This window comes from Emydura macquarii, unplaced genomic scaffold, assembly GCF_026122565.2.
Source record: "Emydura macquarii macquarii isolate MOO-44397 ecotype Brisbane River unplaced genomic scaffold, CSIRO-AGI_Emac_v2 contig_1353, whole genome shotgun sequence".
NCBI classification, from domain to species: Eukaryota; Metazoa; Chordata; order Testudines; family Chelidae; genus Emydura; species Emydura macquarii.
Window position 1 is genome coordinate 919,112 of NW_027131490.1, and position 13,856 is coordinate 932,967.

The 13,856-nt window shown below is 37.2% G+C and overlaps 1 protein-coding gene across 1 annotated transcript in view; it reads right to left on the reverse strand.

The window, feature by feature from the left end:
- The window catches only part of ARAP2 (ArfGAP with RhoGAP domain, ankyrin repeat and PH domain 2), a 171,931-nt gene that overhangs the window by 115,250 nt on the left and 42,825 nt on the right, over positions 1-13,856 (reverse strand). The window contains exon 9 of the mRNA XM_067551531.1: positions 9,486-9,664. Coding sequence (XP_067407632.1) covers positions 9,486-9,664 — 179 coding nt within the window. The remainder of the gene's footprint in view (positions 1-9,485; positions 9,665-13,856) is intronic.

Sequence of the window (13,856 nt, forward strand, 5' to 3'; positions counted from 1 at the left end):
CACCACGTGAAACCAGAAGTAAGCAATCAGGCAGCAGTGGAGGAAGGGGAAAAAAACAAAAAACAAACAAATACCTGTACTATAATATGCCTGTAATGCATATTAGGCATGCAGAACAAAAGCAGCCTGGGGTCTGTGCTGTTTCCTGTAAGCCAAGGGTGCTATTTCACCACCCCCCACTCCTCCCTGCCACCCTACCCCACGGGAAGGGAGAAGCTTTTTCCTGACTGGGGGTGGTGGTAAAGAGTCATTTCCGAGCCCAAGAAAGAAGCTGCCACAGGAAGCTACTGTGCTGCTGTGGTTGCAGCCAAAATCTGTCCTGGAGCTGGAGGCCTGAAGCTGTGCTCTGGAGGAGTTTTAAAGGGCCACAGTCTGTGCACTGCTGCGGCCCAAGCTTTGCCTGTGGCTGCAACTCCTGGATCCTGCCAGCACCTCTGGGAGTGCTTGGGGCACGGGAGTGAGGGGTGCTGATAGCTGGCTGGCACCAACCCTCTGCCACGTGCTGCTTCTGCAGCGTGGTGAGCAGTGCACAGAGCAAGGTGAGCCCTAGGAAGAGGTGGCTGAGTCCTGGAACTTGTAGCACCAATGGTGCGGGGCAGGCCCCCCAGTTCAGCCCAAAGGCATGGAACAGGAATAGGGCAGGGAGCTGCTTGCAAACCAGGCAGTGCTGCCAGGTGCCACCTTTGCAGAGATCTCTCCCAGCCTTAGCTGGAAGACACTGACTGCAGGGTACTGTACCATCATGTTTTGTTCAGAGTTACGAACAACCTCCATTCCCGAGGTGTTTGTATCTTTGAGGTTCTACTGTATGTTAGAAACAAGTCAGAGATAATGGGAAGGTGAAAACTGGTATAGACAATCAGCACAGTTATTTGGACTCTCAAATGAGACAATAGACACTTTCTCCCCTTTCAAAAATTATTACTTTACAATACTTCAGACTTGCTGCAGGGACTCTTCTCCAGCATTAAAATAATCTCCAAGCCAGAGATAAAGTTTCCACACATTTTAGTTCAGTATCACAAACATAGGAAGTATTACTGAAAAACTAAGAGGATCGTCAAAATAGGAAATTTATCTTCCTCATTTACTGGCTGATTTGCTTTCTATGGCTTGGTTAAGACAACACAAATACTGGGTTCCTTGCTTTACTCACTGACAGGATGAAGACAAAAAACACTACACAAACTTCCCTATCTCTTTATCTCCGCCTTTGACTCCTCCAGTTTGAATCCCTCTGAACTCAAAGATATCTGTTACCCCACTGCACATCTCTACATATAAATTATTCTCTTGTCAAAGCCTGAGGCTGGAAAGCCTGGTAGAGTGGGTGAGAGTCTTTGCCAAGCCACAGAAAGGGAGTTAAGAAAACTAGTATTTGCAGCTATTGGCATTCTTTAGCTCAGTTTCAGGATGAAATAAAAGAGGTAGTGGAGAGAAGGGAAAAAGGGAACGTCTGAAAACACAGCATCTCACAGAAACCCCGTTTTAAATATTCTGTGACCAACGCCCACATCCACAGATGCACAGTTGATAACATCTAGCATAAAAGAACACAAGAAATACCAAAGGGCAGCTTTGCAAAGCTTGTCCACATAGTCTTCTCCAGTTCAGCCCAGGAGGGGGACTGGAGAAGAATATTGTAGTAGTAAGCGGGGGCACCATGACACAGTGAACAGAGAACTTCTATGGCCTTTATGAGTCTCCTGGATACAGAGCTAATCCATTTCACTATAACACAACAATTGAACCTCTAGAAATGTGCATCTTTGAACTCAAAATGATTTTAAAAGGGGAATCCATTACTCTGAAGATTTTTTGACCCAAGTACAAAGGATAGCCCTTCTAAGGGCCAACTTGGATAACAGACAAATTATATTGAAAGTATATTGTGATTCTTCAAAAAGATTGGGAAATATATTGGTCCATGCTTTTTATCCTACTGCTCTTAGAGTTTATGGGATTCCACATAAAACAGTAAAAAGCATAATGCAAAGGTTTCTCAAATATAAGTAATTTAGCATTAAGCCACGTAATATAAAGTTTTGATTTATACCTAGCATATTATGTGTTCATATAATTTTAGTGAAATGCCACTGTTTCCATCCTAAATATTCCATTTTTGCATGGGTTCATAAAAACCACACCTATTTGCTCTTAGAAAAAGCTTATATAGTCTCATATTGGAAGTGATTTCTAAAATTTCAAATGTAAATTATTGTCTTAACCAATGAAGTTTAACCAAACTTCTTCAAAAAAGTGGAAGAAAGTCAAAATAATTTCCAATATTAGAACAGTTATATCAAGCTTTTGCAGTGAAAGAAATCCAGAAATAAAATATGGGTCCAATGCTGAAACATAGGCCAAACTCCAAACTTCAGGACTGGTCCTTAAATTAATATAGCCTTACTGAACTGAATCTTCTTTTTCTCCTAGCCACAATTCAATGAAAAAGGAATAAGAAAACTTGCATAACCTGAAAAATACTAGCAGCACACATTGAAACTAGTATTTAAAAAATAAACAGGACCTGTTCTGCCACAATCACATCAGTAGTGAGCTACAGCCACTGAAGAACTAATCCTTATTTAAAATATCCTGAGCTGTGCTCTTCAAAAAGCACCAGCGAATTGTAGTATTCTAATTACGCAAAGGCATTAAATAATGTATGATCCCATGGTTCTTAAAAGAGTTGACTATAAGCTAAAGTATCAAAAGGCAAAAAGGCATCATCATGAGTAAAGTTAATTAGCTAATCATTGATTGCATTCTTTAGAGTAAAACTGAAAAAAGAAATTTACAGCCACTTGTACTTTAAATTTTCCAGAATTATAAAGTAAAACTGATTATGCAATCAAAAGGCTAAAACATACCAGCTATGAATGTTAGAGATAGCACTACATTATACACAAAATATTAAGAGATACATTTAATTTAAATAATAGTGGCAGCACAGCAGTGTTTTATGAGGCAATAACTCAGTTTAGTTGATAAAATTCTAGACTGTTGCTTTAGCAGTTTACTAGCCAAAGCCCTGGATTATTGCTGAGAAAGCATAGTATGGCACTTCCTTTATTGTTAGTATACTGTATATCTTAAATTTCCCCTCCCCAAGCAATAAGAATACTTTATTTATTTAGAATAAAGTGTGTAACTATACGGAGAGTGGAAGAAGCATCTGCTATAGAAAATAAGGCACAATAATTGTTATATACTGTAAGTTATCAACTGGAACAGCATTTTATCATATAAAATACATGGAACTAAAGAGACAGCAGTGACAATCAGAAAATCATGTATAGAAATCCAAAAGATAAAAACATCACATCACTTAAATCATTCAGTGATTAATGTTCATAGTAGTTTAAATAAATAAAAATCCAAAGCTCTTAACTGATGGTAACTCAAATGGCCTAGTCTTTAAGGCATTTCAGGAAAAGAGTACTCTTTTTTCTTGTTGCTTTCCCGTCAGTCCAACAAGAGTACCACCCCTCACTCCTCCTGTTATTCATGACCATATGCTTCATATTCCCAGTGTGCAGGGGAAGAGACAACCTCACTAGAATGACTGACTGACTCTCCATTCTTAAAAAAATAGTTACTAGATAATTAATGGGTGTATGAAGAGCTCAAAAGCTTGTCTCTAGCACCAACAGAAGTTGGTCCAATAAAAGATATTACCTCACAAACCCTGTCTATCTAATTAATGGGTGTGTCAGAACTGAGTAAAAAACCAAAACTCCAGTCCTGCAATCAGGTCCACATGGGAAGACCTGTTCATCCACACAACTTCATATGGGGCTCTGCATGAACACAGGGTGTTGATTGCAGGATCAGGAACTAAAGCATAGGGTCAAATCTCTGAGGTCCTGTGCCCGCTAAGTGCATTCTTTTTTTAGTAGAAAAACAACTTTCTACAAATTGTTTGTATAGTGCTTGGAAGAGCCAAAGTGTAAAGTAGTGTTAATCAAACAAAAAATGCATTTAAAATACTGTACATTATTTTAAAACTTCACAAATGGCAGTTAATAATGCACAATATATTTTAATTAACTGAAATCTGTAAAAGCATGACACTCTTGACTGCTTTGTTCTGGGAAGGGAATACACCCAATAGAAAAAGAAAATTTTTCCTCCTTTGTCTTTCTAAAAATTAAAATTTGTATAGTGAATGTTTCCTAAAGACATGGTATTGTAATATATAGTAATTTGAAAACAAAAACCCTACCTTTGAAGTCTCAAAGAAAATGAATTTTGAGATTAAAGTTATGGTACTGGAATTTTACCAAACTTTTTTGATAAAACTTTCTGGGAGAGTTTTTGAACAAACTCTGCAATTGTGCCAGGTGTTAGGATTTTTATTCAATGAGATCTTAATAATTTTTGCACCATGTGTCAGAAGTTTAGGATGCTTGCACCTGAGAAGCATTCATCTTCTTCATTTCATTTATGTTGCCTGAGCAAATGATGGGACCTCATTTTCTTTGTATTCTTGGATGGCATCTTCAACAACTTGGACACAATATTCTGTAACATTATTTTCAGATGCAGAAATCACTGGTATTAAATAGGACTATTTCTTCCCATGGGGCCATTGGAGCATGAGAAATGACACAATGACTATAAGCAGCTATTTAATTCTTTTAGCTTTTATTTTCACCCTTATTTTTGTCACTTGCAGTATATAGTGTATAGTTTATACATTCAGGGCAATGTATTTCAATAAATTTCTTTTCATGGATCATTCTGTGCTATACTGTTAGTAAAAAGGAAGTTTGTAACTTTCTTACTAATTCAAGAATCCACCTTTGAGTTTAAACAAACACGATGGATTTAGGAGCAGTCTCTATTCGTCTTCAATACCCAAAACATGGCAAAAATCTATATGATGCTGAGGAGTTGCTGGAAGACCAGGAACACAAATTTAATTTATCCTCATAGCTACATTTTGATAGCAACACTGTCATCTAAACTGTCTCCCCAGTTGGATCACATTAGATGTTTGGTGCTTCCACTTCAGTAGAACAAGTTCCATTCAACGGCATATTTGACCTTAAAGAATCCAAAGAAACAGATTTTCTGGACTTTCTGAGATGAGCACAAATTATATCTTTGCTACAGACTTGGATAATTTTAAAATGAAGTCCAAACATTGAATGAATACAATAAATACAAATAATACAATAAATACAGTCACTTAGTTTCGTACCACTTCCTTCAAATTATAGCACATTAAATTAGATAAGTTCATACACTGATATTTGGCAGTGACCTATTTACATGTTTTTAGTATTGACCAGCAACAATGCTGTTCTTTTCTTTCAGATATAGACCTTTCCAGTTATCCCTGGTCACCTCAGAAACACCAGCATAAGATCTCCAAAACCACACACATGCTATCCAATAACAAAAAAGTTATCTTCCCTCTATCACAATTCTAATTATACTTTGCCCTATTTCTCCCCAATTTCTAAATCAGGCATTTCCCTTTTACGATCTACTTCTATCGTTTCTCATTATCTCCTATCTCAGACCTATAACCTTTCCCCAAACTCAACTCCTCCATCTCCCCACCCTTTCTGATTCCATCTCTCATCCCCTCTCCCCCATATCTAGCCTTATTTATAACCTCAAATACAGCACTAAAGAATTCCACTCTATTCTTGGTGTTTACACCCTTCCAGTATCTGTTGACTCACATTCCCCCTTAATCATCATGCAGTCAAACTATTGAGAGAAGTCTAAAGGAACTAAATAAGAGTCAATGCCTTCCACCCTCTCATCGTGTTTGTTGTGCTTCCTGTTTATACCAAAGAGGTTCTCAGAGTCAGAAATGAATACAGTATCCCAAGTGTGGATGAACCAGAATCACATAGTCCCTCTCTATGACCTCCTTAACTCATTAGGTCCCATAACCTTTTCCTTTGTAATCCATCCTTTTCCCATTACTCCACTGCTAAAACCCTCATCTATACTTGCTAAACAGTCATTAAGCATAACCAAAGCTTCTCCTCTCTCGGTTCCTGGTTTTTGTTTTTTTTTGTTTTTTTTTTTTTTTTTTTTTTTTTTTTTGGGGGGGGGGGGGGGGTTGTTTTGTTTGTTTGTTTTAAAAAAACACCTCTTGCCTCACAGTCCAGTTTACTAAAAATACAGCTTCAAATAGTCATCTTCTATTACTTTGATCAATTTTATTTGGCTTTCCTTTCTCATGCACATCAAGTGTAGGCTCCTCACCTTCAAGGCCTTGTTCAAACTCATGTTTACCTCCACCTTTACTTGTTTCTTTTTACTTTCTACAAGTACTACTACTGGGTATTTGTACTAGCACTACATAAACGCTGAACAGTTTTCATTGCCAATTTTGCTAAATCAGCAAAATCATTTGTTTCATATGTGACATATTTAACTCTTTCTTTTGCTACATTTAAGTCATAATGGGAAAATGAAAGCAGGGTTACAAGTTGTTACACACAAACCCACTGGCTCATTCGATATACAAATTAGGGTATTTGCCTCTGTTACAGAGTAAACTTTTTTTGCTTTTAAAACAAACCCTCCATGTCTAAGAAGAACAATGAACCAACAAGTCTTAAAAAACTAGTAAGACATCTTGAACACAGAGAGAAGTTTAGACATTCATATGAATACCACCAGACACACACAGCTACACACAAAGTAACACACTGTTCCACAATTCCTGTGACTGTTGAAAGAACAGCTCCCCAAATCTTACAAGTCACCAACTGAAGGGGCACTGTCTGTAATCATTTGGGGGCAGTGATAGAAGGCGGAGGGAAAAACCACTAAGCTCCCTTTCTCAAAGCCACTGAGAAAAATCCTCACCTCACAGATTGGTCTGGAGGCTCTCTCCTGACAAAGCAAACTGTCCAAGCATCTGCCACAATCATCTCCCACAGCTCAGTGGAGAGAAGGGGTTACCAACACTACAATCATGGCAGACTGCCATGACTAACACAGATTTAAACCACCTTAAAGGATCAAGCACACCACAAATTTGTGGATGAATGGTTTTAAAATAGAAATGGGAATTTCAGTAAGTTATGGGCTGAGAAAATTGATTCTGTATGTTCTATTTTTCACTTTTGCTCCAGTGAGGAAGTTTAAGAAATCCACACTACATACACAGTCTAAGAAATTGATGGATTCATAGTAGCAGTATATCACTGCCAGAAGCTCCTGCTAAATCAATCACTTTTTAACTAAAAATAGACCAGAAACATGAAGTTCTGATCTCAATCTGAACTTCACAAAGTTCATGGAGGTGTTCTTAGCATCTGGCATTTTGGCTCAGACTGTTCTCTACTTTTAAAAATAAGGACTAATCCTGTAAAGTGCCACTGGACTTTTCTCTATTAAGTTTAATAGAAATCAATAAATCAGCTAGATCTGCTCTCATTTCAACATAGTAAGATATCTAAATAGGTTATTTTAGCACTGCAGTTATAATAAACCCCTATAAGTCACTGTGGGTGTAGTTCTAGTATGGATGTGAATTCCAATATGACTAGGATACAAGGACATCCCTGAGTATATTTGCCTGGTAATTACTGGGTAGAATATGGTCTCTTTCAAAATAGAGAGATTTTTAGAACACTAGAGCCCTCTATTGGTTTTAAAGCTGTTTTCTTTATGTTCTCCAATGCTGCAGCAAAAGTAATGAAGAATCATTTGTGTTTGAACTTCAAACTACATAAAAATGGAAGGATTACTGGGACAGAAATAAGTACAAAATGAAAAGTAGTACATTTAAAAAGAGGGAAGTCATCCTTCTTGATTTCCAAATAGCCAAGAAAAATTAGACTAGAGGAATAGTCTTTCAAAGAAACTACAAAAGACTTTCTTCACATAAAATTCGTAATAACTAAAATTATTTAAAAATAGACCATATGCCCAACCTGGTTTTGTACTGCATATTTTCCAAGTTTTTTTTAAATTCTGGACTCATGAATACTAGAGTGTGAGAGACAGATTGGGGACATGTTTGCTTCTGTGTTGAATTGTGTCATTTTGGTTTGTAAACCCCATTTTGTTTCAGGTGCTCTACTTTATATTGCAGCTTTCCTTGTGGATTAGATCATCCATTTTGCTGCAGGGGCTTGATGCCTAGTGGAAGAAAGATTATGGCTGAGAAGCTATGAAACAGTCACAATTTTCAATGACACTCCCCAACTGGAACAATAGATTTGCTACCAGTAGGACCATTAACTTGGAATGACTCTACACAGAAGCCAACTGGGGGTGGGAGTGGAGCACAGAACCATTGGGCTGAAGCACATGGGCAAACGGGGGACAGAGACTGTTTTTAAAAAAGGGAAGCACATGGGATCCAGCATTTGGGACCACTCACAACAGACTAGTGTCCTTTCAGAGGAAGAGTGAGTCAGGTTATGGCACCCAGGAATTCCAGATGACAGCCATGTTTCATCCACACCATTTAACTTCTTCTAGTTAAGTCATTTATTTTTCTTACATTTGTCTATGCTGCTCTATATTCACAGAATCCCCTCACCCTCTTCATCCATTAAAACAATTTCCTTCCCTGTGATGCCAGAGAGGAAACTGTCTTGCCACTGAAAAAAATATAATAAAAAGGAACAGCTCAACTTGTTTTCTCACTATTTCAAATGACTTCTGGATGATGGGAAAAAAAACCAAGCGAAGAAAAAAAATGAAGAAAATAAGTTATATAGGAGAGAAAGAATGAGAGATTAAATAAGTAAGAGACTGTAGTGTAGGAAACATCAGAATCAATGAGAAAAGAGGGAAGAGAGGAAGAAAAAAACCAAAACAAAATAAACCTTATTTGTGTGATGTTTGCCCCATCCCTTTGGGACTTTCCTCACAATTCCAGCTAGCAAGATCTCTGCATAAGGCAGGAACTCCATTTTTCCTAACTAATGTTATGCTGGGAAATACTCGTGAACAAATCACTGGATTTTATAAGCTGAATTAAAGTGTCAAGTTGGCTTTATGTTATTTTAAATTGTATATTTAAAATTTTGTAGCGCACCATGAGCAACACTGATGAAGTCAAATTGCTTAAAATACAGAAAGAAAATTTTCAAAATTTAGTGGAGATACCATCTAAATACTATAGATATCAATAGCACATACTACTCATACTGTTGTTTTAAAGTACCAATAACTATGCCACTGCACACAATACCTCCTCAGCCCTTATGAATAGTAGATTCCCTATGAAATACACATGAAGAGTAAATTAACCCCAACTCTTCCACTGACCTATCTAACTGGGATTTGTCACTTGCCCTTACTTGTTTGTTTTTCCCCATTGTGCAAAGGGGATAGTGACAGGTACCTTTCTTTTTAAAGCTCTTTGAGAACAACATCAATGAAGTGTGACATCAAACAGCTAAAACGCAACCATCCAATAATCAATTTCTAACTCACTAGTTTAATCACTTTTACAAGCATTAATTCACAAAAACGTATGAAAAATTTACCTGCTCATTTTTGCAGAGCCACACATTGTTCCCCTGAAGTAAAGTAAAGATTTTGGCTTTGTATCCTTTTAGTTCAAGGTATCCACTTTTCTCAGGAATGACAGCCGTTCGAGTTTGAGAGGTATTGGACTGTGATTTCAAGGCACTGAGCATTGTATTAATCCAGTCTATCCTTTCATCTAATGAAAAGGAAAAAGGAAATTAGACAAGTACAGCAGATTCTTGGAATAATGCAGCTTTCCCACTGCCCACACATATTGGCCCATAAAGGTACTCCAGTTCTTTTGACTAAGTTACTGCGTTGCATGGGAAATGTCATACCAGATCAGACCAGCAGTCCACCTAACCTGGTATCCTGTCTTTGAAAATGGTCTGTATTAGATGACAGAGATAAGTGCTAGAATCACTATTTTGAATTATTCTATGACAATCTGCACAGAGGGTAAATTTTTTCTAACCTGGTTAGATAGTGGTTGGCATGAAGGTTTATTTTCCTGTTTGTTTTTTTTTTATCCTAATTTAACTGTGGATATTTCCATGAGGGAAGGGAATTTAAAAGAATAAACATAACATATAACAGGTAAAGACTTATGGCAGAAACTGTACTTCAGTAACCCCACTGTCAATATGCAACTTCCCCAAGAATATAATAATTTATCACTTAAATCCTCAAATGTGATATACAGTGTTATTGCAGCCCTGCTGGTCCCAGGATATTAGTGAGAAAAGGTTGGTGAAGTAATATCTTACACTACAGTGTTTCTCAATGACTGGTCGTAACCTGGTGCGGGTCCCTGAGATTTCCCTGACACAATTTAGGAAGGCAGCAAGCCAGTCCAGAGTATCAAAAAGCTTCAGAAACTCTGATTTACTGAAGAGCTCTGTGTAAGCTTGTCTCTCTCGTCAACAGAAGTTGGTCCAATAAAAGATATTACCTCCCCCACATCATCTTTCAAACATGACTAGTGATTTTTGGGTGCCCAGCTTGAAACAACTTAAAAAGGCCTGATTTCTTGACAGTGTAGAGAATCCAAACTATGGAAATATGGTTGAAGTAAAATACCTCAAAGTTCCACACCCAAAAATTGGGGTATTCAAGATCAGCAGTAACTTCTGAAAATTTAGATCTCTATTATGCTGATTATATATTCAACTAAAGTTTCTACGCAAAAACATGTTTCAGTTTACAATCTATTTCATTAAGGTATAGCTCGTTATAGTCTTCATTCTCCAAGGAATTTAGGAAATGCCTGTTTGAATACCCTCTGCATGAATTATTAATTTAACATCTTACACAGCTACAAAAGCAAGTATTTGAAGTCATAAAATTCCACTAAGTCCTTCACTCATGCACTCTGTGTCCAGCTATTGCACAGGACCATGATCAAAATATATGTTAATGATGAATACTATGAGTGAGTTATTATTAGAGTTGCCCCACTGCAGCAGGAATAAGAAGAAAGCTTTAACTCTGTTTGCTTTGTGAGATTTAATTCAGAGAATAAGTTACAAAACAGTTGGAAACTGATTTTTTGGGGGCAGAAAAAAATTTCATCGATGTTGAATGTTCAATTTTTTAAACCAACTTTAATATGTTACAGAACCAAAAAAACATGCTATAAATCTAGATTACAGGTAATAGACATTATCTGTGTCCCAAAGAACAGAAACAGAGGGTGACCAAAAATAAAAATAAAAACCCAAAAAACTAAACTCGTGCAGACACGGGAGGAAAAGAGCAAAAGTTTACTCAGCAAACGTTATGTGCACATCGAAGTGGATCAAATAAATGAACATCTGTTCAACTCCATTTTTATGAACATTGTGCTAGACGGGGGTGCAGGGAAAAGTCTTAAAAAGGAGAGGATAACAGTTTGACAGACCACTTCAGGAAGGGTGTTTCAAGCACATCTCTTAGAGTGGATTACCTATTTTAAAAACTAATTCAAAAGATCAATGGGAGCATAAAAAAAGTATTTCAACATGTTGGTCATTGATGGAGCTGAATGAATATATCTTTTCCCCCACAAACATTATTGAATTCTAATCAAATTAAATCCAACCATATTCAAATTTCAAAATGGATTGGGACATTGTTTATTAACGTAATAGTGGATAGGTTTATTACTGTATCTGGGAGCGTACACAAGGAAACAGCCATGCTAGCTGGGCTCAAGCTAGCATGCTCAAAATAGCAGTGCAGCTGGAGGCAGCATGAGTGGCAACTTGGGCTAGCCACCCCAGCCCACCTGGACCGTTGGCTGCATATTTGGACAGCAAGCTCAAGCCGCTGCCCATGTTATACCTAGCCACACAGCTCTTTGGAGCACACTAGTTCAAACAGAACTAATGCACCTGTCTAACCATGCTGGGTAGCACACTCCCAGCTGCAGTGTTCATTTACTGTGAGGCAGTTGTCTTCAAACCCCTGTCCAGGTACTAAGACTTAAGTCTTCAAAATTAGTACTACTCACATGCATGTTTTGTGCTGCTGGGACAAGAAAAAAAATTATGCAACGTCTACTGTAAGCAGCTCACAAAACTTTTCACACAGTCTCTCCTCCCCTCATATTTAAATCCAGATTTTTTTCATTCCCCACTAAAGCCTGGCACCCATGTGTGCCAGAGCACAGAGTGGAAAATAGATAAGGAAAATATTTTAAAATACCCCCAATGCCCTGTGCCTATTTACTTCTTCTTAGCGTAGCTCCTCACAATATGCTCCTAACCTCCCTGAGGACTTGTCTACCCACCTAACTTTAAATAAAGCAAAGCAAAACCATGTAGACAAGTCATGAGAGAATCAGAGAACTGTAATTTATTTAGGCCCACTTTCTCTTTATAAAGCGTTATGGTCTACCAATCCAGGAACAGAAACAACAACAACGTGACTTAGGGCACCAACCAGAAAGTTTATTCATGCTTTGATATTCTCCCAGCAAAGCGTTCATAAGCAAGCTTCAGAATGAAATATATTTGAAAATCCTGCCCTTGAATGCTTTATGCAAAGCCACAAATGGCAAGCACCCTTAGAAATATCCCCTGAATATTTTTACGCCATAAATGAATTCATAGAAGTTGTGATTAGTTCAGGTACAGTTTGTGCATACACTGGAAAGGGAAATTGAGTGTATAAATTACTGAATACTTCAAACGGCTCTAGTTATTAGTATGGACCATATTATTTGTCCAAAGTCTATTTAGAATAGTAAGTCAACAGCTGCCTAAGCAGGCTGTTCTGTCAAGGGAAGGTTCCACATTTAAGAAAAACACAATTTGCAACCCATATAAAAAGTCTGTCATAGGCACACAGAGGAACACCTTTAAAAACTCAGCATCAACTATTCATTTTTATTTATTTTTCTCATATTATTCAAAAGCATTAGTCCATAAGGCAGATTATGGCCCTACAAAATTTCACATTGCTCAAAAATATTTTCATTGTAAGTACAGTTAAAAAACCAAAAAACAAAAACATCTTTAAAAAAATTGCAGACCTATTTTTAACCCAACCAACAATTTAAAAATGCCTGAAATGATTTGAGCCAAACCTGATAAGGATTTTTTCTCCCACAGGCTGAGATGATGCACTCAAAGTTACAGTCTGGAGCGAATGTTTATAGCCATGCTATAACCTCATAAAAAAATGGGAGTTGATAATGGAAATGCTGACAGACCTTTAACTATAATGGTGCTAGTGCACACTGCTGTAAATAAATATTTTTACACACACACACACGCATGTTAATATTCCACTTTTATTGGATTTTTTTCATAAATAACTCAAGCTGTATACACTTTTTGGTATTGATTTTACATAATACTCTTTACAGGCTGATGATAAAAAATCCACAAGAAATTACTATGGCCTCTAGCTTTTGGTTTAATCTTGTATTCACTATCAAAAGCCTTGTTGGAAACACTGCACACATGACATTAAATATAAGCCACCAGAAAACCCAAGTCAGATTTCTTCGATCTCTGCATCCAAGCCATCAACTTCACTTTGTTCTTTGTCATTTTTATACTGAGCAGTGACTCAGAGCAGACAGCTGAGAGTACAGAGATTATAAGTAGCACTAATAAATGTTAAAGAATGTCCAGAAAAATTTTGCTTTATGGCATCTCAAGAGAGTTCTGGAAAATACTCTTATTTTTTTCTAATCAATACTATAATTCAGACTGGGATTTTTATAAATTAAGTCCCTCAGAGAATTGACCAAACAATATAAAACAGTCTGCACATTCCAGCAGATCTGATTAAATCACATATCTACACTTAACAGCAAAAATTCAGCAGAAATTACAGTATTTCTGACTTATACAGCAGTAAAACAGACTTCTTTTGGTGCTCACTCAGGCCCTTTTTTC